This window comes from Rhagoletis pomonella, unplaced genomic scaffold, assembly GCF_013731165.1.
Source record: "Rhagoletis pomonella isolate Grant_MI unplaced genomic scaffold, Rhpom_1.0 Rhpom_scaffold_01656, whole genome shotgun sequence".
In the NCBI taxonomy this organism is placed as follows: Eukaryota; Metazoa; Arthropoda; class Insecta; order Diptera; family Tephritidae; genus Rhagoletis; species Rhagoletis pomonella.
This window is the reverse complement of record NW_023460210.1, coordinates 1-25405: the sequence shown is the minus strand read 5'-3', so window position 1 is coordinate 25405 and position 25405 is coordinate 1. Positions and strand designations below refer to the sequence as shown.

Sequence of the window (25405 nt, the reverse complement as noted above, 5' to 3'; positions counted from 1 at the left end):
TCATTGCTTTAGTCCATGCAGTTCGGTCTGCGGACTGGATGGCCTCCGAAAACGACCTCGGCTCCTCACCAACCATAAGAGCTGCTAAATGCTCAGAATTATTTCTGCTTCGGAAACGATACTTTTTATTATCTCTAACGTTTGTTTCACTGTCGATTGCATTACCAAAAAAATCACCATCACCATCTTCCATCACTTCGGTTATTTCGTCTTCTTCTTTCTCTCCTTGTTCGCGCTTTGGAAGTTTTTCCGGAGTGTTCGCTGCTGCGGTGTTTGGCATAGAGTTAGTCTTTATAACAGCTATTTCTGGTAAAAACTTAACATCACACGAAATTTGGATTTTATGTAAGTTTGGATTCCACACTCTCAAAGCGCTGCTATTGTCTGCATAACCAACAAACACCCCTTTCCACGCTTTGGAATCCAATTTTCTTCGCCGTTCCTTCGGAACATGTACAAACACTTCTTCACCAAAACGCCTCAAGTGGTTGATTTTAGCTTGCTGTCCGTACCACAGCTGAAAAGGTGTTTGTCCGTCTATGGAGCTCGTACCAGTGCGATTTAGCACGTAAACTGCAGTATTTACAGCTTCGGCCCAAAACTTAAGGTTCATGTCTCTTGCATATAACATTGTGCGTGCCAGCTCCATAACTGTACGCATTTCTCTTTCGGCACAACCATTTTGTTGCGGCGTATACGGTACCGTACGCTCGTGTTTAACACCGCACTTTCTCAGAATGCTTGCTAGTTCGTCGTTTACAAATTCCAGTCCATTGTCTGTGCGGATTCTTCTAATCATATGTGCATCAACTTTCTCAGCTTGGGTTAAGAAGTTTCTAATTGCTCCTGGAGCTTCAGACTTTTCTTTCATAAATTGTACAAAACGAAAATGAGAGTAATCGTCTTTAAGCAGTAGAAAATACCTTGAACCCCTACTGATCGTTCCTGCATTGGCCCACACACATCAGCAAAACAAAGTTCTCCGCAGCTCGTTGACTTCTCTTGACGCGATTTGAAACTGATTCTGTGTTGTTTGCCAAATATGCAGGCTTCACATGCAAATTCTTCATCAACGTAATCCACATTCACGTCCTTAAGAAATTTTCTTACATGGGCTACATTTTGGTGTCCCATTCTCTCATGCCAAAGCCGCAAAGACAATTTTCGCTCGTTGCTATACTTGCACTGCTAGCTTCTACCACACTTATGGGCATGTGAAATAACTTTCCACGACGAACTCCCACTGCGACAGGGCCACCATCTGCTCTTATAAACTTACAACTGTTGCTGTCAGATTGAAACTTCAAGCCTCTATCTAGAGCTTTTGTGGATGAGAACAGATTGTAGTGAATGCCGGGAACATACAATACGTTTGTGAGAACCTTTTTCACCCATGATTCCCCTTCGTTCACTAAAACGCTGATGTCGCCTTTTCCTACGGCTTTTATTACACGTCCATCACCCACTCTGACGATATCATTATAATTGTAAAAAGTAACAAAACAGTCCCGACGGTGACACATGTGATCCGTTGCACCTGAATCAAGTACCCAAACATCTTGCTTGACGCTAACGTTTGCTTCGCAAACCATGCCATGAGTCTCACTTTTTGCAAATTTGGTCCCTTGTGGACAATTACGTTTCCAGTGGCCATTTTTACCACACTTAAAACAGTCGCCCTGACCCTTACCTGTTGTTTTTCCGCTTTTCATTTGTTGTCTCTACTCGTGCTGTCGATTTTGACGTTTTGCTACAAATGCCTCTACTTTAACATTCTCTTGCGAACATAAACGAATTTCTTCAGCCATTAACCGTGCTCGCAAAGTGTTGAGGCTTTGATCTTCCGTTCTTACGGACTCCCATGCACTGTGAAAATGATTAAATTCAGCTGGTAATGACATTAGTATTTTGGCCATAATCATTGAATCCGCCTTGAATCTCGCCTTGGTCACGGAGTTGCTGTACAATCTCCTTTAGTTTTGACAAAAAAGTTGCAATGTCATCATCTGGATCTTTCGTATAACTGTAGTACTTTTGTTGCAAAAACAAAACGGTTGATCGTGACGATTGCTCGTATACACTTTTTAGAGTATCCCACATACTTTTCGCTGTTACACAGTTGAGGATCTGGAGTAACGGTTGCTTCCCACAAGCCATGGAAATAGTTCAACGAGCCCTAGCATCAATCTTTTTCCAGATGGTTCTTCCCTCTACATCACTTTCCTTCGGAATTGGTTCTTCACCAGTGACGACGGCATGCATTTCGCCAGCCTCTAAAATCTGAACCATCTGAAACTTCCAGACCAGCCATTGTGCACTGTCCTGCAATTTTTCAACTTTTATTTCACCTTCTGATGCCATTTTGAGAAGTTGTACAAACTTCTTTGCTTTTAAGGTTTTTTAATTAGCGTTGAGATTTCTTTTATTACAACAACCGCGCGGGCAAAAATTGTTCTTTATTACAATACGCGAGGGCTACGCTCTAGGCCCATAACCTTTTAAATAAAACACGCAATTTTTAATATATATGTATGTATTTGCTATTATATGCGTAAATTCACAGAGAGTAAATAAAGAGCAAAGTGTACAGGTAAAGGAGCAGCTTGAGACTGAGACTTTCAATTTTAGCTAAACTACTAATAACCTGTATAATATAAATAGGGTTGCCATGTAACTTAAATACAATTTCAACAATTAGTTTTGTACTTCTTTTGTACTCCTCTTTCCAGCTATTAATATGTTGTCATATACAGGGTGTAAAATAATAACTGTTGCACAGTTTTTTTTTTTAAATAAAATTGGCCTTTATAGATTTTGCGAAAAAAGTAGTTCATTGTTAACTATCTACAGATTTTACTTCAATTTTATTAATTTGTTTTTAAATTTGAACTTTCATTTGGGTTTACCAGCGATAAACACTTTGAGAGAAAAGCGCATGTAAAAAAAGTCGTTTTTGTATAGTTTTAGTTCATTTGGGTTTACCAGAGGGTTTGGGAGAAAAGCGCAAGCGGCACGCAAGTCTTCGTCGGTTACTTTATTACATATCTTCTGTAACCATAGGCTAATTTCCTCCCACTAGGAGGGAGTTTTTTTTTCTTTATACAAAATCTAAAAAAATACACCTGAAAAAGAGGTGTGTGCCGCATGTACTTATCTCCCAAAGCTGGCAAATGCAAATAAGGATTAAAATTTTAAAACCAATTAATAAAATTAAAGTAAAATACTTTAAAAATTAACAAAAAAACCCTTTGTTTAACAAAATCTATAAAGAACCCTTTTATTTTTCAAAAAACCTAGGCGACAGTTATTATTTTACGCCCTGTACTTTGCCATACATATTATGGCAAACACTACTTAGTAAGCAAAGTTGAGTGTGATAGTGAAAAAGTGTAAGCATGGACGTAGCAAGGTATGTAGGTGCAGGGCGCTCGGATATAAAAATCAGAAAAATATTAAATTACTAGCAGACCCGGCAAACTTTGTCCCGCCCAAAATTATTATATATTTGGTGGCACCCTGTAGCTGACAAGGGGACAGCACTGACGGCGAGCAACCCTGGCATGGAAGAGCGCTGACGTTGAGTTATATTAAAATGTGCTTTTCTGACTTGTGGTTATGAATATGAGTTGTACTGAATAAGTGAATAAAGTTGTTATAATTACTAAGTAATACACTGGCGACGAGTGAAAAAAAAACCAAAAACGAAAAGAAAAGAAGTGAAACAAATAAATAAACAGAAATTTAACTAAACTAAAGAAAAACTAAAAGCAAGCATTAAGGTGAATATTTTGCGTACATACACATGCATTAATGTTGTTGGTGTCTGTCGCTGCCACGACCATCGTTTGTAGAATCGTTCAACCTGTTCGAGCTGGTCAAAAAAAAAAAACAAAAAGAGAAAAGAGAGATACTAGTGGTGAAATAAAATCATCAGCAGAGGAAAAAAAATGTTAAGAGCTCACGAGTGACAATAAAGAGAAAAAAAATTATTGGACAAGAGGAAGCTTAAAGTAAGTACACATACATATACCTATGCATGTATATGGAAATACTACAATATTGGGTGCGTTCAAAATACATATTGGTTGTTAAACTGCTGGAGCAGTTAATCAGTTGCGTCCCTCAAAGAGTTGCGTTTTTTTTTCGCTACATCCACTCAACGGTTGACTTCCCTTTGTGTTTGTGAACGTGCCCATTATTATGTGACATTGGTCAGCAGCGGCACAAAGGTGCGCGCGTGAATATTATTATCTGACATTGGTCAGGAGCGGCACAAAGGTGCGCGCGTGAATATTATTATCTGACATTGGTCAGCAGCGGCACAAAGGTGCGCGGGGGGGTATTATTATTATCTGACATTGGTCAGGAGCGGCACAAAAGTGCGCGCGTGAATATTATTATCTGACATTGGTCAGCAGCGGCACAAAGGTGCGCGCGGGGATATTATTATCTGACATTAAACCGGTGCAACAACGAATAGTGAGACGAATACCAGTCGCACTCGAAGAAAAAGTCTTAGCCAAACTTGATGAGGCTTTAAGCCAAGACGTAATTGAACCGGTAATTGGTCACAGTCCTTGGATATCGCCAATGGTGTTAGCATTTAAAGAAAATGGCGACATTCGGCTATGTCTAGATAACGCATACCACCAACTCGAGCTCCATGAGTCCAGCAGAGAGATCACAACTTTTATTACCCCTAAAGGACTCTTTCGGTATAAACGACTCATGTTTGGTATCAACTCGGCTCCAGAGATTTTCCAACGGAAACTAGAAGAAATGTTGGCACCGTGTCCAAACGTTATGAATTATATTGATGAGGTAATAATTTTCGGCGACAATGAGGAACAACATGACGAAAGTGTCAAGAAGGTTCTCAACATATTTAAAGAAAACGATGTCCTGCTTAATGACGAGAAATGTATTTGGAGAACTAACAAATTGAAATTCCTTGGCCACATTCTTGCTGACAAGGGAATTGAGGCAGATCCAGAGAAGATTATCACAATTACCTCATTTCGCAACCCCGTAACGAAACAGGAAACGCGAAATTTTCTGGGTCTCATCACATATGTGGGGAAATTTATCCCAGATTTAGCCGACCGGACCGAGCCATTAAGACGTCTTCTAAACAAAGAGAGTAAATTCGTTTGGGGTGAAGCCGAAGAGAGGGCCTTCAAAGACCTTAAATTACGATTGGCAGAAGTCACCAAGTTGTCATATTTCGACCCTAGCAAAAGAACACGTCTAATCGCGGATGCCAGCAAAATGGCATTGGGTGCTGTATTAGTCCAATTACCTGAAGAAGATAAGCCGAATATAATTTCATTTGCCAGCCGAAGTCTATCGAAAGTTGAAATACGATACTCGCAAACAGAGAAGGAAAGCTTAGCTTTGGTGTGGGCCGTAGAGAAATTCTATTTCTACTTAGCAGGGCTCGAGTTCGAGCTTGTAACTGACCACAAACCGCTAGAAGCAATTTTTAAGCCAACCTCCAAGCCCCCAGCTCGAATAGAAAGATGGCTTTTACGGCTCCAAGCATATAAATTCAAAGTAATCTACAAGGCAGGGAAAGAAAATATTTCTGACGCTCTATCTCGGCTATGTCAACCATCGAGCACGAATTGTTTGGATTTGGAGGGGGAGCACAACATCTTACAAGTGATCGAAAGCTCCATCCCAACGTCAATGACTATCTCCGAAATCGCCGAAAACAGCATTCTTGATGAGGAAATCGTTGATGCTATGTCCTGTTTGAGTAACGATTCATGGGAAACTGCAACTTCGAATAGCTTATACAGGTTCCGTTTTGAACTGTCGACAGTTGGAAGCATGCTTTTAAGAGGAACACGCATCATTATTCCGGCCACACTAAGGAGAAAAGTTCTGGAGCTAGCTCACGAAGGCCACCCGGGGGAGTCTGCCATGAAACGTAGGGTGAGGTCGAAAGTATGGTGGCCACTAATAGATCGGGAGGTAGAACAATTTGTTAAAAATTGTAGGGATTGCATTTTGGTCTCCAAAGATTCAAATCCAGCTCCGATGGACAGAACTCCATTTCCCACTGGACCATGGATCTGCGTAGCTTCAGATCTCCTAGGCCCCTTGCCAAACAACGAGTATGTACTCGTGCTAATAGACTACTACTCTAGATACATGGAAATAAAATTTTTAAGGTCAATCTCGTCGACCACCATCATTGACTCCATGAAAAAAATTTTTAGCAGACTGGGGTTTCCTGAATACTTACGCACGGACAATGGCAGGCAGTACATAAGCATGGAATTTCAGCAGTACTGTAAAACGTGTGGTATAAAGCAAATTAGAACTCCTCCATATTGGCCACAGGCTAATGGCGAGGTAGAAAATATGAATAAGAATTTAGTCAAGCGGTTAAAAACTGCACACCTAAACAAGAAAACTTACAAAGAGGAAATACAAAATTTCATGCTTATGTACAATGTTACCCCTCATAGCACCACAGGCACAGCCCCATCTGAATTAATGTATAACCGAGTCATTCGGGATAAAATACCAAGTATAAAAGATCTAGTCGGGGAGTTTTCAGATTCCGTGGAGAAAGAAAGGGACGAGGTAAACAAGCAGAAAGGGAAAGAAGCAGCGGATAGGAAGAGAGGGGCAAAGGAAATAGACATAAAGGTGGGAGATAAAGTGTATATAAATAATGTCGTGTTTCCACACAAACTAACTTCCAATTGCGATACAACAGAATATAAGCTGATAGAGAGGAAGGGGAATATAGTAAAGGTAGAAGGGGGAGGTCGAACTTTGATGAGAAACGTGGCCCACTTAAAGAAAATTCATCCACTATGGGGTCTGCCCTCCATAACAACTCACCAACCACTGAGACACCGGGGGCGGGAGCTAATGCACCACAATCTATTTCATCCACAGGTAATTCGGATCAGAATCACGAGGCTCCTATTCCAGAAAGCGGAACCCCTACTACCGGACAAGGGTTAAAAGTCAAACTGGTAAACAGAGGAGGGATGTGGCACCCTGTAGCTGACAAGGGGACAGCACTGACGGCGAGCAACCCTGGCATGGAAGAGCGCTGACGTTGAGTTATATTAAAATGTGCTTTTCTGACTTGTGGTTATGAATATGAGTTGTACTGAATAAGTGAATAAAGTTGTTATAATTACTAAGTAATACATATTTTATTGAAACTTTATGGTCCAACATTTTCACCAACAATTCACGTTTACGATTTTTATTGGCACATTCGTCTGCTAAGATTATGGTTTGGTGGACATTTGCCGCTTTAAATAACCTAAGCAAAGTGTTATATCCGTGAGAAGTTCTTGAAATTCTCCAGTTGTGCGGCATTTCATAGCACGGTTATTCGCAAAGCGAAATAAATTTTTTCCTCTTCACTCCCTGGCGGCAACAATGACTCGGTTCTATAGTGAATGTCCTAGAAGCTTTACAGTATAGTTGGTGGCAATTTCAAAATGGGTGCGGATCATTGTTCTACAGAAATGCAATATGCATCTACTTATTTCAGACGAAATACCTTAAAAGTTTGAACGCATAATAATATGGGAAAATCACATCCATTGGGCCAATCGCAACGCTCGATTTAATCTGACCTTCACGGCCCCTTTCTCACTTGGCTATTTTTAGTAATAACATGACTTCAGCACCACTTGGCAGCACGTTTTTGCAATAGTATTGCATACATATTTGGCCAAATCGGATCATAAATAAGATTTTTAGTAATAACTCAACTACAGCGCCAACTGTCGCATTAAATTGTGAAACTGAACCATCCAGAGACACACTCAAACACACACAACACAGTTTCGGTAAAATCCGTACAACCATTTAGGAGGATTTCACTCACAAACACACCTACAGAAGAATTATAAATACATTCAAAGATAGCTAAAGGTCGGTACGTTTGTAGGCCTCACACCCCATTTTCAAATAGCCCAAATTTTCTCCATGAATATGGGCTTGATTTCAACTACATACATATCTCCGTACGAAGTTCCAGTACTGTAGCATGAATACTTTCAGAGCTATGCAGTATAAAAATTCGATTATATGGGAGGTGCCACGCCCCCCTTTCCAACAGCTGCCCTTTTTCTTCATGAGTATGCCATTGATTTTCTATATATCTCCATACCAAGTTCCAGAACTCTACCATGAACACTTCCAAAGATATGCAGTATGAAAATTTCGGTTTGTATGGAAGATGCCACGCCCCCTTTTCCAATAGCTCCAATTTTTCTCCAAGAGTATGCGATTGATTTCGTATATCTCCATACCAAGTTCCAGAACTCTACCATGAACATTTCCAGAGATACGTAGTATGAAAAATTTGGTTTGTATGAGTGATGCCACACCCCTTGTTTAAAATACCTTAAATTTTTCTCCAAGGGTATGCGATTGATTTCGTATATCTTCATACAAAGTTCCAGAACTCTACCATGCACACTTTCAGAGATATGTAGCATGAGAAATTCGGTTGGTATGGGAGGTGCCACGCCGCCTTTCCATATTGATTTTTTTTTTAGCCTAAAACCATCCTTGGGACACGTGCGGCAGGTGGCAGTTTCAAAAAAATCGGTTCAGCCGCTCTCGAGCCTTGCGAAAACTAACAAACGGTTCTAAATATATATTAGTTGAGATATATTATATATTATAATTATATTTTGACAGTATCCGTTGTTTCTGATGGGCGCAAAAATATCTTGCTTAGTGACGAATTCGCCCCTTGATATGGTGGTTGCTCAAAGCTATTTATATTCGAAATTGCATGAAAACTGAAAAACAGGAATCTATAAGCTTATCCAGGCAAAAAGCTACCTAAGTACCGAATTTTAAGGAAATCGGACCATAAATTCGATTTCTTCGAATAGATCGGTCCCTGGTCCACTTCTCGGAAAACCTGGATCATATATGCTAATATGTGCTAAAAAGCTACCTACGTACCGAATTTTAAGCAAATCGGACCGTAAATACAATTTTTTCGAATAGATCGGTCCCTGGTCCACTTCTCGGAAAAAATGGATCACATATGCTAATATATGCTGAAAAGCTACCTGCGTACCCAATTTTAAGCAAATCGGACCGTAATAAGGATTTTAGAAATATCTCGACTGGAGCGCCACCTACCGATATTAGTTTTGTTCTATAACACTGCCAGTGATTATATTCACCTACCGTAAAAATTTCATTAAAATCGGTTGGGTACTTTTGACGCCTATAAAGGACATACAGACAAACATTCATTTTTATATATATAGATTATAATTATATTTTGACATTATCCGTTATTTCTGATGGGCGCAAAAATATCTTGCTTAGTGACGAATTCGCTCCTTGATATGGTGGTTGCTCAAAGCTATTTATATTCGAAATTGCATGAAAACTGGAAAACAGGAATCTATAAGCTTATCCAGACAAAAAGCTACCTAAGTACCGAATTTTAAGCAAATCGGACCGTAAATACGGATTTTAGAAATATCTCTACTGGAGCGCCACCTATTGACATTAGTTTTGTTCTATAACACTCCCAGTGATTATATGCACCTACCGTAGAAATTTCATTAAAACATTCAGACAAACATTCATTTTTATATATATAGATTAAAAGGCTTAAATTAAAAAACTGGCCATACATTCAGGAAGAGTCTGGAATTCTTACCTATAAGGGCGGTCATTGGAGAGGCGGTGAGAGAAGGGGGAGTGGCGTGGCAACTCCAACCCCCACCTAGACGCCCTATGGGTCCCAGAGACCCCTTAGAAAATCGCCAAAAATCACAATTTTCACTTGGGCCCACAGTATTTTTGCGTAGAATTCGGTTAGGGATTATAACCCTTACTCCTTTCTGTGTTACCGAAGAAGAGAGGAGGAACCCCTCTCTTCGTCAAAAGTATATAACATTTCTTGTGGACATTAGCGCACACAAGGGGTGGGTTTTTTGGTTCAAACCCCCCTAAAGCTAATAACCTCAAATACAATCTGTATCTTAAAGCTAAGAATCCAGCTCTCAAGGAAATTATAAGAAATATTCATTATAATTTCTGTTGCTTGAAAAAGCGCTTTGCTTTTGCTATAAATTTTCATGAGGGAATAAATATACGAGCATTTTTTTTCTTGAGAGCTGCAAACTGATTTAAGAAATTTTGGTAGAAGAAAATTTCTTTTCCATTTCTCGTACGTCGTTTTATATGAATTTTTCGTTTTTCTTGAGAGTTCAGTTAATTTTTTCGGTATTTGAAATATTAAAAAAAAATTTAGCAATCGTGGAAAATCACCATTTCTATCAAAAACCAGAAATCGAAAAAATGAACATAGAAGTGCAAAAATTCATGGAATCAATAAATTTATTTTTTTAAATCTTTTTATTAGGTACTTTTGAAAGTTGAGCGCATCTTGAGTTTATAGAACTTTTTATTAAACAAGTAGTTTTTAAGGAAAGAACACAACCGACTTCAATTCTCATATTCAAATTTAGGGGTACCGTTAATTTCTTCATGATCCAATCATCGGATCTCTAAAACAAATTACGGGACGAACCTTGAGGTACTATCTTTCTAATAAAAAAAGGATTATTGAAAACGATTCACGTGGTCCAAAGTTATGTATTTCGGCGAGATAATAACCTCCCTTTTTTTTGAAGTCGGTTAAAAGCGTTTGAGTTCTGTTAATCTGTAAATAAAGTGTAGTTTATGAATTTTAAAACGTTTATTTATTTATTACATACTGTACATAAAACTTGCATAAATGTATTTTAAAGAGGGTATTATCTGAAGAAAATGTTCAGTATTTTCCGGTGATATATCTTCAGAAATATAAAACCCCCCCTAAAATATATTCCTGGGTGCGCCCCTGCTTGTGGATATAATTCCGGCTCCGGTATCCAAAGTATTTTTGCACTTAACTCCTTTCTGCGCAGGTGGCCTTCGGCCGCGCTTAGGGATTATAACCCTTGCTAAGTACAGTTCTCCTTTCTGTGTTGCCGGGGAAGAGGGGCAGGCACCTCTTTTGTTATCAAGGGTATATAAAATGTCCCGTGCAAATGAATATTCAACCTTTTTCAAACGAAAAAACGCAACTGAAAATTGTGACTTTTGGTAATTTTTCTAAGGGGTCTCTAGGGAACCATAGGTGGTCGGGAGTAACATTTTTGTCAATGGCGGTTCGTGCCCTCTCCAAAAAGGTCGGAAAAGGTGCCACGTCCACTCCCCCTTCGATCTCCATCTCTTTAACAACCACTCCTATTGGAAAGCCAACCCATATAGTTATTTATTTTTACAAGCAAATTCTAGATATCAACCTAGTCTGGATATGAACCTCGTTGTAGGCATTATGCCAAGGAGATACAATTAGAAGACTCCAGATGTCACCCGCCAGAAGTAGTTAGATATTGCGCCTAAATATATGCACCATTTACATACGCTACAGCGGAAATGGACGACACGCCATTTCTTTACATGAAATTAACTGCTGCTATATGTACATATCGTCGTTTAAAGTACAAAACTGCGTGTCGTGGTTCTGCAAAACCTTGTAACTGACATTTGTGCCAAAAAGAGATGTATCCTCACCGGAAGCTCCTGCCATCAAGCCCTTATATCGATACTTGGATATAAGAAGAACAGATAATTAGGGATAAAAGAGAGAACCGGTTTGAAATAAGACAAGTTTTACTCTCTCCTATAAAATTTTGCCAACCTCACATACGCGGTTTTGCATTTTCTTGATACGCAGTTTTGTACTTTAAACGACGATACGTATGTTTATACAAAAAGTAAGCAAACAACATTTTGCTTGCATAGACTTCTGTTCTCTTTCATTGCAAGTTGAATTATTTTAATATCTATTGCAAAATTTGGTACATAAAATAAAATAACACTTTTTAATATACAATATATAAATGGACTAAAAATTAGAAAATAAAATCATTTTAAAAAAAATATTTTTTAAAAACAAGCTTTTATTTAACATGTACAATCAAAGGAATAAAATAATGTAATGTATCAAACGATTTTTTAGTAAGAAAATTTTGTCAAAACTGCACTAAAATGAATAAAATAAAATAAGTTAAGGTCTTGTTGAAGTTACTAAAAGCCATTTAGTGAAAGGAGTTATTCAAACTCTAATGAAAATTACTAACAATTTGTACTAATTTTTAAAAAAGCTTGTCGGCGAATTCAGCATACATGCATAATTGGTTAGGTGTATATATGTATGTATGCAGATATTTAAATGCCGGTTTGCTATTCGCGCGACAAACTTTTTTAAAAACGAAGTAAATTAGTAGAGTAAGTGCGGCATATATGGCCCATGTGTATAATATGGCCCACCTGAATATCTTCCCAGCCACAAAGTCAAAACATCACACAGTGACTTCGCTCCACACATATTTTAGCAGAGCACGATCAGTGTTGACGAGTGTGGTGAAACAGATGTGCGCACTATTGCACGAAAATTATTTTTTGGTGGCAACTTAGTATTTTTTGGTACGTTTTCGTAAAGTTTTTTTATGTTTAATTTTAATTGAAAAATATGTTTTGGAGTGTTAAATATATAGTGCTTGGACCGGTATTTCTTGAAGTGGAATCCAATTTCAATAAATAACTCGTGAAGTGTGCATAAATGAAAAAGCAGTGAAAAATGTATAGTGCGGGTAATATGGCCCATTAAGATGTTGATAATATGGACCAGTGGGCCATATTTGACACGTGTTTCATTCAACGTCGGTAATAATAAATAATTTTCTTTTGAAGTACAATAATGGCTCCAAAATCAAGTCCAGCTCCGAAAAAACGTCAGACGTGGCGCAAGGAAAACATGATGGAAGCAATTTCTGCTGTAAAGTCTAAAAAATGGGATTTTTGAAGGCATTTAAGGAGTACAACGTACCTAAAACCACGCTGCGGCGTTTAGTGGCAGATGAGGGAAGACCTGTAGAGGAAGTACTGGCAGCTAAACTTGGGAGAAAACCCATTTTCCCACCTGAACTCGAAGATTCTCTTGTCGAGTATATACTGCTTATGGAAGCGAAACTGTTTGGATTAACACGGAATAATATACGATCCTTGGCATTTCAATTGGCTGTAAAAAATAGTTTACCAAACCCGTTTTCAGTGATAAAAGAAACAGCAGGAAGAGATTGGTTACGTTTATTTCTTCGGCGCCACCCATCTCTGTCGTTCCGTCAACCAACCAGCACATCTGTAGCCCGAGCAAGAGGGTTTTCGAAGGAAAACGTGGCAGTTTTCTTTGATCTGGTTGAAAAGGAAATGACAACATACAATTTTTCTCCTAATAGCATCTACAATGTAGACGAAACTGGAATATCCGTTGTGCCAGCCAAAATGCCGAAGGTTTTGGCTCTGAAAGGCCGCAAACAGATACGAGCTCTTGCTTCAGCTGAAAGGGGATCCTTAATTACTGCCATTTTGTGTATGAGTGCAGCTGGATCGTTCGTGCCACCAATGTTTATTTCCCCTAGAAAGAGGGACAATCCTCTTCTTATGAAAGGAGCACCTCCGGGATCGATACATGCTAATCATCCCTCTGGATGGGTTCAAACCAATTTGTTTACTAAATGGTTCAAGCACTTCCTTGCTACCGTTAAACCTTCTGAATCATCTCCTGTGTTGCTCATTTTAGACGGGCATACAAGTCACACAAGAAACATTGAAATCATTGAGCTAGCTAGAAATAACCACGTTCACATTCTTTCGATTCCTCCACATTCAAGCCATAAAATTCAACCTCTTGACAAAACTTTTATGGGGCCGTTAAAAAAAATATTTGACCGAGGAAATAAGGTGCTGGGTCATAAATAATGCAAAAGCTTTAACACATTTTGACATTATTGAATTATTTGGTCGATCTTACATGAAAACGCAAACTGGAGAAATTGCTGTGAAAGGTTTTTCTTCAACCGGAATATGCCCCTTTAATAGAAATATTTTTAACGACCACGACTTTTTGGAGGCAGAAGAAGTTGAAGCACCGATATATTGCATGGAGAGTACAGTTACGTCTACATTACCAACCGTACAAACTTCTGAATTGTCGCAATCAGAATTCAATTCCGATGTAGTAGAACCCATTTCTTTCGAACCGTCTACGTCCTCTGGTATAAGATCAAGCTCTTATATAATGCCTCAAGAGATTTCCCCGATTCCGGTAGGTATCAAGAAAACTTCAAACCGCGGACGAAAAACAGGAAAAGCAGAACTAATTTCATCATCATCATACAAGCAGGCTTTAGAAGAATCTCTGAAGAAAACAAAGGGTGAGAGACATGTCAAGAAAAGAAAGCCAAAACTTGAAAAAGGCACAAGAAAAGAAAACATTTTAAAAACGAAGGTATGAACTTAGATAGAAACTACGAAATAAATACAAAGATACTAATTTACTTCAAACTTATTTTTCAGAAGAAAAGTCAACGTGTAGAAGAAAATACTTCATCAGAAAGTGACGACAACTTCGTCTTAAATGACTCGCCAGATCTTAGTCCAGACAGATCTTATCAGGAAGATGCCAAATGCATCTATTGTTCAGGTTTATTTTCTGACGATAAAGGAGGAGAAGCATGGGTGCAATGTGTTATATGTACAATGTGGGCACATGAGCTATGTTCCGGGAACGAAAAAAAAATATTTTATTTGCGATTTTTGCTGCTCATAAAGCGAGTAAAATATGGACCACCCTAGTCCATATTTAACGCGCCATGGTCCATATTAACCGCACATTTTTGCAAAGTGCTAAATTGAAGTTCATTTGATTTTTCCATTGTATCTTTTATTTGTGTTATTTTTCTGAACATTGTTTATTGGAGACTGATTTGATAATATTTTTAACGCCTTTTAAGGTAACAAATAGATGAATTAAAGTTAAATTCGCAGTTTTATTGCCAAAAAATTTAAGGGTGGGCCATATATGGATACCGAAATTACTCTACAAATTTTTAGTAATTTTCATTAGAGTTTGAATAACTCCTTTCACCTAATTGCCTTTTAGTAACTTTAACGAGACCTTGACTGATTTTATTTTATTCATTTTAGTGCAGTTTTGACAAAATTTTCTTACTAAAAAATCTTTTGTTACACTACTTTATTTAATTCCTTTGATTGTACATGTTAAAAAAATGTTGTTTTTAAAAAAATATTTTTTTTACATTATTTTATTCACATTTATTGTTGCCTTGAAAATATATCTTTGTTTGTTTGTACCTAATTAATGGTAATTTGTAACAATAAATTGCACAAAAAATTAAAAAAAAAATTGTACTCCTTTCTTATGTCATGTACTGCTTTTTTTCTATCGAAAATATAAATGTACTGCCTTCTCCGTTTCAAAATCTGGCAACCATAGTCCCGGCGGATGCGCTGGCAGGCAATTGGGTCTGTATAGCTATACAAATCTTGTTTTTTTTTGTAAATAAAGACTTAAATGTATTCGGAAATTTAGAATTTGGCTTGACAAATTCACAAAATTTACGCTTTTCATAAAAATATAATCTTACAAAGGACTTTTTTTATTTAAAACTTACATTTAAGAAAACTCCATTCAAAGCTATAATTACGATTTGAGCTTTCCAGTTTATAAAACACAAGCGTTAACTACGTACTTAACTATTGACATTATTCTTCATTAAGCATGGATATATGCATACATTAAAGATGAATATTATACTTCACCAGTGTTGCCGCGCCGTCTCAAGAAAATGTATCCCTGACCAAGCCAAAAATGTATCCAATTTTTTTTTGTTACATATACATCTCATAATTTGTAAGAAAACCAAACATTTTCATGAAAAAGACATAATTTAACCCATCCTAAGGACTTGGAATACATGTGCATAAAATCAAGCATTTGTAATTTCAATTTATAAAGTACATTTTTCGTGTATAAGTATTTTGCATGTAAAACTACTACTGAAAAGTATCTATTTTTCAACAAGAATCTGTATAAATATACGTATAAGATGTTCAGTATTTGATTTTGAACTTGGGATCTTTAAAATATACACATAAATACACATATATAGAATGTTTAAAATAGCAAAAATTTTCAAACTACAAATACATTTGAGTAGTCTACTTGCAAAGTGCGCTGTGTAAAATTTTTCGATTCTTAGTTTTTTGCGGATTACGTACCAGTATTTAAAGTAGTTTCATGTCCACTAACAACAGAGTGCAAAATCTTTTTATATTCTGAAAAAATAGCATCAAATGTTAAGTGTTCTTCCAAAAGTCGCTATCATACTTATTTATGAACTTTCAAAAGTATCAATCTTCTGATGAACTTAGAAAGCTGCTTTAGGTCGTATAGACTGTTAATGTTATCTTATGACATGTTATGTTAAGTTACAATTTTATAAGGCTCCTATTTATCCAAAATTTCAGGTAATAATAAAAAAGATTCAATTAAAATGTTACTTGTTGTCGTAGTCACTTTTTCAAATTTATGGCTTTCTATTATAAAATCACATAACGCTGTTTGCAAGTGGACTACTCATTTCCTACTAATAATAAACATTACTTTATTTAAACATTTTATGTGTAATTTTGCTCTTGCGACAAATTTGGTATGTAAGAGTAAACAGGCAATGATTAATTTTATTACACGGCGTGCGAATTTGCACACATTAAAAGAGGAAACTGGTTACCTCTCTTAATATGCGCAAATAAATACAATTTTTTTAGTGTATTTAAAGTCTTTTCAGTAAAATTCATAAAAGTCTCCTTAAATAAATCAAATTTAGTTTTTTTGAACTGCATTGAAATATTCTTTCTTTTTAAATTAACAAATGAAAATATGTGATATGAAAGATATTACTACAGAAAGAGTATAATTTACTTTATATATGTATATCGTCGTTTAAACCGCGTATCGTCATTCTGCAAAACCGCGTAACTGACATTTGCTGCCAAAAATAGGATTTGCTCACACAAGCTCAATCCTTATCCATTCGTCCTGAAAGATACTAGCCAGAAATGCGATTGCTTTATAAAAAAGAGTACCATTTTGAAATATGAGTGTTCTTACTCTCTAGAAAATAATTTATGCAACGTCACATACGCGGTTTTGCATTTTGTTGATAGGCGATTTTGTACTTTAAACGACGATATGTATATTAAGATCTTGCTTAAAGCATCCTTTTAAGATAATTAAAGCAATTGCGCTTATACCTATTTTGGTGAGATCTCTTCATATGTTCATTGCTTCGTTCACAAAAAATAAAATGCTTTAATTTCACGCTTAATAGCGATTCTTTATACGTTCAGAAAACGTAATGCTTTCTACCATCTTTAACGAAAATCGATTTTTGAACGAAAAAACTTTATAGGAAATATAAAATTTTGGCCTATTTAAAAAAGTATCCACATTTATACTGACCGGAAAAAATAAGTATCCCGCATAAATTCGCCTAAAAATGTATCCAATTGGATCTATTTAGATCCAAACGGCATCCCTGTACTTCACCTACATTTTGTTCAAAAATAACACACAATTATGTATATTTTATCCTCGAAATGAACTTTTTCTAATCATGAGGCGAAATTCCCCACAGTAAGTGTTGCCGTGCGCGCCAAACGAAAGCGCTGCACACAACCCAAAAGTACTCCTCGGGGAGCAAATGGTGAAAAAATGCGAAAAGGTTTATTAGTGTATATACTGTGCTCGAAGCCGATTGAAATTTAAAGATCAGCAACGCGACTTATGTACTCTCCAGAGCAACAAGAGCAAGAGTGTTGCTACGAACTGAACAAGTAGTATGTTTAATTGTATTTACAAAACTCCGCTAGGTTGCATTTTCTAGCCTATGTTTAAAGATCTATTACAATATAAGTCGGTGTATACATTGATGCACAAACAAACAATAGTATATGATTTGAATGATTAGAAAAACTTATAATAAACAAAATATGAGATCGCTTCAGTCTCCCCCTAGGATGCTGAAAATCGATCCGATGAGGCATCCTTCTTCAGTGGTAGCACTTCGATATGGAAATAACGATGAGGCATGGTAGGTGCCTAAAGGTTGGCGGAGGTTATCTTCATGCGCGATTACATAAGCAGTAGTTCCTCATTTCGTGATGATGACTTAAGTTCCATCTCTTCTAGGAATGAATTTGGATGTCACACCTTTGGAAGCGTTGCTCAAAACGTGAGTAGTGGCTAGAACCTTGGAACCAATTTCTAAGTTTTCTTGGTTATGTCTTCGTGGATTGGTGAGAGCTTTGTTGGCATCTTGCTATCTTAGTTCAAATTCACGAGCAGATGCGAACACCTCAGCAAGAGTGCTCAAGTATGGCATGATTTCCGCAATAAAGTTTTCGGAGTGAATAACAGCTCTCAAGTCGTGCTGAATCTCATCAATAGTTCTCAGCTCGCGGCCAAAAGTTAGATAAGCGGCAGTGTAACCAGTGCTTTGGCAGCGAGTGGTGTTCATGGCGAAGCGTATGGCTGGCAACTTCTCTGCCCAGTCTCGATGCTGCTTTCCAACCAATATCGCCAACTATGTCCTTAGATCACGGTTCTTCCTTTCAACGGGGTTTGCTTGTGGATGGTAAACAGGCGTAAAAACTTGGTCTATGTTGAGACCAAAGCAAACCTTCTGCATCACTGAGGATACAAATTGGACTCCGTTGACGCTGATGACCTTCCTCGGGACTCCATAGCGCAGAGTTACTTCGTCAATTAGCAGTTTTAGGCGGTAACTTCGGTTAATGCAAAAAGCTCCACCCAGCGGCTGGCGATGTCTTTTGCGATGAAGATCCATTGTAGCGCATTTGCGCCGGGAGGTAATGGTCCAAACAAATCGATAGCAATTGCTTCAAAACGCTGTTTGCTCAATACCGTTTGATATAACCCCATTGGCTTTAAGTTAGTGGCCTTGTAGCGCTGGCAGTCAATGCAATTTTTGACGTGGGTTTCGATGTCCTTCCTTGGCCCAATACGCGGCGTCATCTGTCTTCCTTTTGAAACAGTCTGGATCACCAAGTTGGCCTTCTCGAGTCTCTTTCGCTCCTCGTTGCGATAGTTCCACATCAAAAGAGCATATATGACAGAGTTCGTCTGTGCCATGCTTTCCTTCGCAAGGTGACCTTGATAGCATGTCCGCCACTACGTTGTTCTTTCCCGGTTTGTAATCGATGTTTATGTTGTACGGCTGTAGGATTAATGCCCATCGAGCTTGGAGTCCAGTTGGTAATTTAAGTGTCATTAACCACTTCAACGGTCGGGGATCCGTAATGAGAGTTACCTCCGATCCTTCGATATATCCACGATATTTCTGTACGGCCACACGATGGCTAAGACTTCTCGCTCGATTGTGGAGTAATTTTGTTCAGCCTTGGGCAGTAGTCTACTGGCATATTCAATAGGGTGCTCATCTGGACCATCCCCCTGGAGTATAACTGCCCCAAGTGCATATCCACTGGCATCAATCTTCAGAATGAATGGCAGGCTTTCGTCAGCTTGCTTCAAAATGGGTGATGTCGTCAGGAGTTGTTTCAGCTCATCAAATGCTGATTGTTGCTTATCTGTCCACGACCAGATAGAGTTCTTCTTCGTTAGATGGGATAGTGAATTCGCAATATCCTCAAATTGAGGCACGAAGCGCCTATACCTGGAGGAAGCTTGAAGGAATGATAGCAGCTCCTTAAGGTTTTTCGGCGGTTTGCGCGATGTTATTGATGCAACCTTCTGTGGATCGACCACTATCCGATTTGGAGTCAAAATGTGCCCCAAGTACTTAATTTCGTGGAATGCAAAGCGACACTTGTCGATGTTAGCCTTAAGACCAAATTGTCGTAAGCGATTTAAAAGTCGATTGCGTTCTTCCACGAGCTCTTCAAAGTTCTTTGAGCATAAAATTATATCGTCTAAGTACGCAACTAAAACTAGATCCTTTAGTGATATTTTAAGATGATCGATTAAGCGTTTAAATGTCGCTGGCGCGTTTCGCAAACCAGAGGGCATGCGAGTAAATTTTTACATCCCGAATGGCGTGACCAACTTTCCAATAACCGGACTGAAAATCCAAAGTTGAATTTGTGGCTTTTGCGGCATGCAGTAAGTCGTCAACACGAGGCAACGGGTATCTATCTGCCTTAGTTATGGTGTTTAGTTCTCTGTAGTCATTACAGATGCGTACTCCACCTGTCTTTTTCGGAACTATTTATTACTACAGGAGCCGGCCATGGTGATTCGCACTCAACAATAACTCCTGTTTCTAGCATTTTACCAATTTCGTGTTTTAGCTGTTCTTTGCGTTGGGGCGATATAGGATATGGAGGAAAAGTGATTGGAAGATGTTCGCCAGTATCGACTCGATGTGTGGCTAATGGTGTTGTCGAGGTTGGCTCCTCGAATACGTCAGCGTTCTTGGATAATAATGCATCTAACTCCGCTTTCTGATCCGTTGTTAGGCTGCAATCGGTTTTCTGCTGCTCATTAAATTCGAACATGTTAAGAGAAAAGAAATTTTAGGCAACAAATTTCTCGAAGTCTTCTAGAGGTTTCTTCACTTTCATAGGCGGTGCAAACGTCCAAGATGTATTTTCGGGAGTTATTTGGCCAACCGGTAACGCACTTCTGAAAATGTCCTGCGCGGCCTGTGGCGAATAATAATTTTGATGCGACCGTTTACCTTTAGCGACTGGCCCGTAGTTAGTCTCTGGGCAAGCTTCCGGAGAATAATCATCTGTCGCATTTTCACCGCACTTATTGATGTAACACAGAAAGTTTGAATATTCATTCAAAGCCTTGGTGGTAACTCGTCACCACGTGGGCACCTGCGATATCCATAGCGAATATTTGACTGCCATCGCTAGGTTTAGCAAAATCATATTTCACCTTTGGCTCGTCTTCAAAATACCAGAATCTTTGTGCCAGATTCAGGACGATTATCGCCTGCTCCATGAAGTCTGCTCCGATAAGCGTACGATTTTTCGTAGAGTTTGGTAGGGATACCAACCGAATTCCTCACCCTGTTGACAATTGTTACCTCGCAAATAGTGGATAGTACCCTTTGCATGGTGGTGGTGCCATCTGCCAAGGAGACGTCTGGCATGACATCTTGAAATACGCACCTCTTGCTACTAAGGATTTTCTTTAAATTTGCGCAGGCTACGCTCGTTTTCGCCCCTGTGTCGAATAAAGCTTCACCTTTAATTCCAAACATCGCAATGTGGACCGATGGAATACATCTTCCAACGACAGTGGTAGCTACGCAGTTAAACGACAGATAATGAGGGCTTTCTTTATTATGCCCACAGCATTTTGCGCAGTTTGCGCGGTACACACCTTTTTCTTTTTGAAGCAAACATCTACAGTGTGGCCGCGTAGCCTGCAAAACGAGCGCCTTTAGGGCCCTTCCACAGATTTGTTTTTATCGGTAGATGCGATTGTAAGCTTCTTTGCTTCAGCCAAAATCATTTCTGCATCCCGACAATTTGATATTAATTCGTCGAACGTGGAAACTTTATCGCGACGCTCTCGCTCTCTTATCTTGATAGACAATAGACCGTACGTCATATTGAGCTGTACTGCTTCGCTTATGGGGTCACTCAACTGCGAAAACAGTAGCCGCTTCTTACATATGAAGCTGTCGGTAGCTTCGCGCGTTTGCTGCTTTTGCTCGAAAAATTTTATGTAAATTTTCCAATCGGGCATTGGCGGAGAAAATGTCGTCCGGATCAGCTCAACTGCTTCCTCAAAGGTCGCGACAGTGTCCTTCACACCGATCCACCAGGTCGCTGCGTACTCTTCCAGCAGAAGTGGCACACCGCGCAAGGCATCAGCGTCAGAAATTCTTTCGATGTCCTTGTAAACTGAGATAGCTGCAATGAATTCTTCCACTGCCGATGGATCGCGTTGTTCCACGGACATACACGCGGGTACGCTAAACAGCAATTCGTTTGTTTGAATAAAAAAAGACACGAACTATACACATGTACAAAAAATCACCTTCGGGTTTGTTTCAAAGCAAGGCACTGTCCGAAGCAATGCCGGACGAGATACCTTACTTGGCGCAAGCTCGAAGCCGATTGAAATTTAAAGATCAGCAACGCAACTTATATATAGTATGTTCCTTTGAACTTCGGACTAAAACCTGTGGAACTGTCAAACTACAATTTTGCTCTCTCAAGTGGGAGTAAAAGGAGAACAGATGCAGAAGGGAACGGGAACGCAAAAAGCACTATTTCCTGTAAAAACGTCAGTCGGTTTGTTTACATGTCATTTGTACAACACTGATTTGGCTGAAATATCACTAAATAATTATTAAAATATATACGTATTCAAACATTTCGTGGTTTACTTCCATTTTTTTTACAAATATAAGGTTCTTTGCTTTCATCGCCTTTTGTTGTTGTTTGCGCATGCAAATCAGCTGATCGTTTGACACTTTTCATGAACTTGCAGGAAAAAAACTCTGGACTAAATTCTGTAATTTCTGACTAGGAACAGTTGCTCAGTTACTCTCTCAAAAGTGTCCCCACTTACAGGTTTTATGTCAATAGGAACGACTTCCTGTAAGTTCTGACTAAATCCTGTAAACCGCACTGCTATTGGAACAGACTAATTCTCTACAGAGCAACAAGAGCTACTGTAAGTGTTGCTACGAACTGAACAAGTAGTAGGTTTAATTGTATTTACAAAACTCCGCTAGGTTGCATTTTCTAGCCTATGTTAAACGATCTATTACAATATAAGTCGGTGTTTCCATTGATGCACAAACAAACAATAGTATATGATTTGAACGATTAGAAAAACTTATAATAAACACAATATGAGATCGCTTCAATTTCCGATTTTTGTGATATTTAATTAATTATTGCAAATAGATAAATGTTTGTGTTTTTGTGAAAACATTTTTCGATCAAAAAAATCCCCTTTCGGTGATCTCCACAAATACCATGAAAATAAATCGAAAACGTTATATAGCATTTTTTCAATTTTTGTAATATTTTGTAAGATTTTCAATTATAAAACTTTATTGGTGTTAGATTTTCTTGTAAATAGATTTTTTGGAAAGAAATAATTTCCTTTTGGTGATTTGTACAAAACGTTCAAATAAATCGAAAATGTCATAACACACTTTCCAATTTTTTTGATATTATCAAGTAAAAAAATGTATTGTTATTGGATTAAAAAATAAACAACAAACCCCTGTGAAAAAATTAAGCCGCAACTATTTAAGCATTTCTTCCAAATTTTCGATATTTATGGAAATAACTAAGTTTTTAAATCTTTTCGACTTGGAATTTTTTTGAAAAAAAACAACTGTGAAAAGAATTATTTTCCATTTTTTTTGTAGAGATCTCCCAAAACTAAGTCGAATGTATGCATGAATTGTTTCGATATTTTCGATATATATGGAAATAATTCAGTTTTAAATTATTTTTGACTAGGAAACTTTTTTTTTTAAATACTAAAAATCTTAAAACGTCGGATTTTCCCAGCAATTAGAGCAATTAGATCCCGCCAATCTAAGCCGAAACTATTTAAGAAATTTTTCAATATTTTCAATATTTATGGAAATAAATCACTTTTCAAATCTTGTCTAATAAAGTCGTGTAAGATGTTAGCATTAGGTGGGTGGCAGCTTCGCTACTCATGTGTATATTTGCCCCCCCCCCCCCCCCCCCAATAAGTCTGCCGGCATGTTTTTAATATTTTTATCAATTAAATTTTCTTTATTTTGCACTTTATTTCAGATTACAATTTATTAATTTTGTTTTTCAGACAGTTATGAACATTTTCATTAAAATTGTATATTTCTTTACATACCTTTCAATTTCATCTACAGTGAAACCCGCTTAAGTACCACCCCGCTTAAGTACCTAACCCGCTTAAGTAACCAACATTTTTGCGCACCGTGAATATTTTGATGTAATGTGAAGTGAATCCCTCTCTTAAGTACCTCCCAGCTTATTTACCCAACCCGCCTAAGTACCTAAATTTTTCATATCCCATTTACCATTTTACTTATAATTTTCCCCTTTTAAGTGCTTCCGCAACATGTTCGGCAAAAAAATTCTAAAAAATCAACGCTACATGAAACTTACACATTATGACACTAAAATTGAATGGGCTATAAACACTTCTGAGAAAAAAGTTTGATATTTTGATAAAAATTTGTGGATTTTTTTCAGTGTTCTAAACAATTTTAGGCTTAAATTTATATGGTATTTGTTAGGCCATGAACTATGCTTTAATTGAAAATTCTTAAAAATTAATAAATAAGCATAAGTGACAAACAACATCATTTTGAATTTGGTTCGAAATGACAGATATGTCCAACACTGTATATATGTATAAATATGAATAATCAATGACTTTAAAGAATTGTATTCTTGTAAAAATGACATAACATTGATTTATCGATTTTTTTTATAAAGTTTTTGTTTGTGTGTTTAGATAATGCTACGATACGTACACTTCATTAAATGTTCATTTTTTTTTCAAGAAGTTATTTATGTTAATTAAAAAGAACTAACTAACTACATCAATAATTGTGTTCGCTTAAGTACCCGCATCGAGGTACTTAAGCGGGTTCTTTTAAGTACCTAACCCGTCTAAGTACCTCAAAAAGCTGATATTTTTCTTGAGGTAATTAAGCGGGTTTTACTGTATTTCATTGCAGATATTTTTTATTAGCAGATTTAATATAAATTCGTTTACAAATATAATTAATTAATAAACCTACATTTATAAAGCACATATTTGTAAACTTCATTTCATTGATATTATCTATTTCTGCTACCAAGTTTTTCATGCATCCAAAAAGACAAACAAATATCATACCACAACAACACACACACACACAATACCTCATGGAGGATCATAGCGTTCTCAACAAAAAGGGCATTTTTCTTAGTATGGAAAAAGGACTGTTTCTCATGTTGAGAAAATGATAGCTCTCAACATGAACTCCAATGTAATTCTCCAATTGGTCTCAAACATATCATTGAAATACTGAAATTTAAATAGTAAAATACTTTGTGCTTTTTTGATTGAAACCACATACCTACATATGTACACGCAGAAAAAAAAATAAAGAATTTCGTACTTAAATCAAGTCTAAATCAAGAATTTTGGTCACAAAAGTACGGTAATACCGAATATTCTTACAAGTACGGAGTACAAATTCTTATTTCAAGAATTTTTTTTTAGATTGAAAATTCTACTTTCAAGATTGATTTTGGAAGTATTTAAGTACGTTTCGTGGTATTGCAAGAATAATATGTAATTAGAATAAATTTAATAATTCTTAAGTTAAAACCGTTCAAGTCTTATTTTAATCCAAAATTTTTCTTAAATTAAATGTTAAAATTTCTTAAAACAAGATTATTTATTCCTAAGTTAAGAATTACGCATTCTAAAATTTAATGC

General features: G+C 37.4%; 1 protein-coding gene across 1 annotated transcript; it reads right to left on the bottom strand.

The window, feature by feature from the left end:
- Nucleotides 1-21373: 21373 nt before the first annotated feature.
- On the bottom strand, nt 21374-21898 carry LOC118752562 (activity-regulated cytoskeleton associated protein 2-like). Its single transcript, XM_036487467.1, has one exon. It carries the CDS (start codon nt 21896-21898, stop codon nt 21374-21376), a length of 525 nt encoding a protein of 174 aa, XP_036343360.1.
- Nucleotides 21899-25405: the final 3507 nt, after the last annotated feature.

What these genes read in the sequence shown, in the direction of transcription:
- LOC118752562 (XM_036487467.1), bottom strand. Translation starts at nt 21,898, where the DNA reads ATGTCCGTGGAACAACGCGATCCATCGGCAGTGGAAGAATTCATTGCA.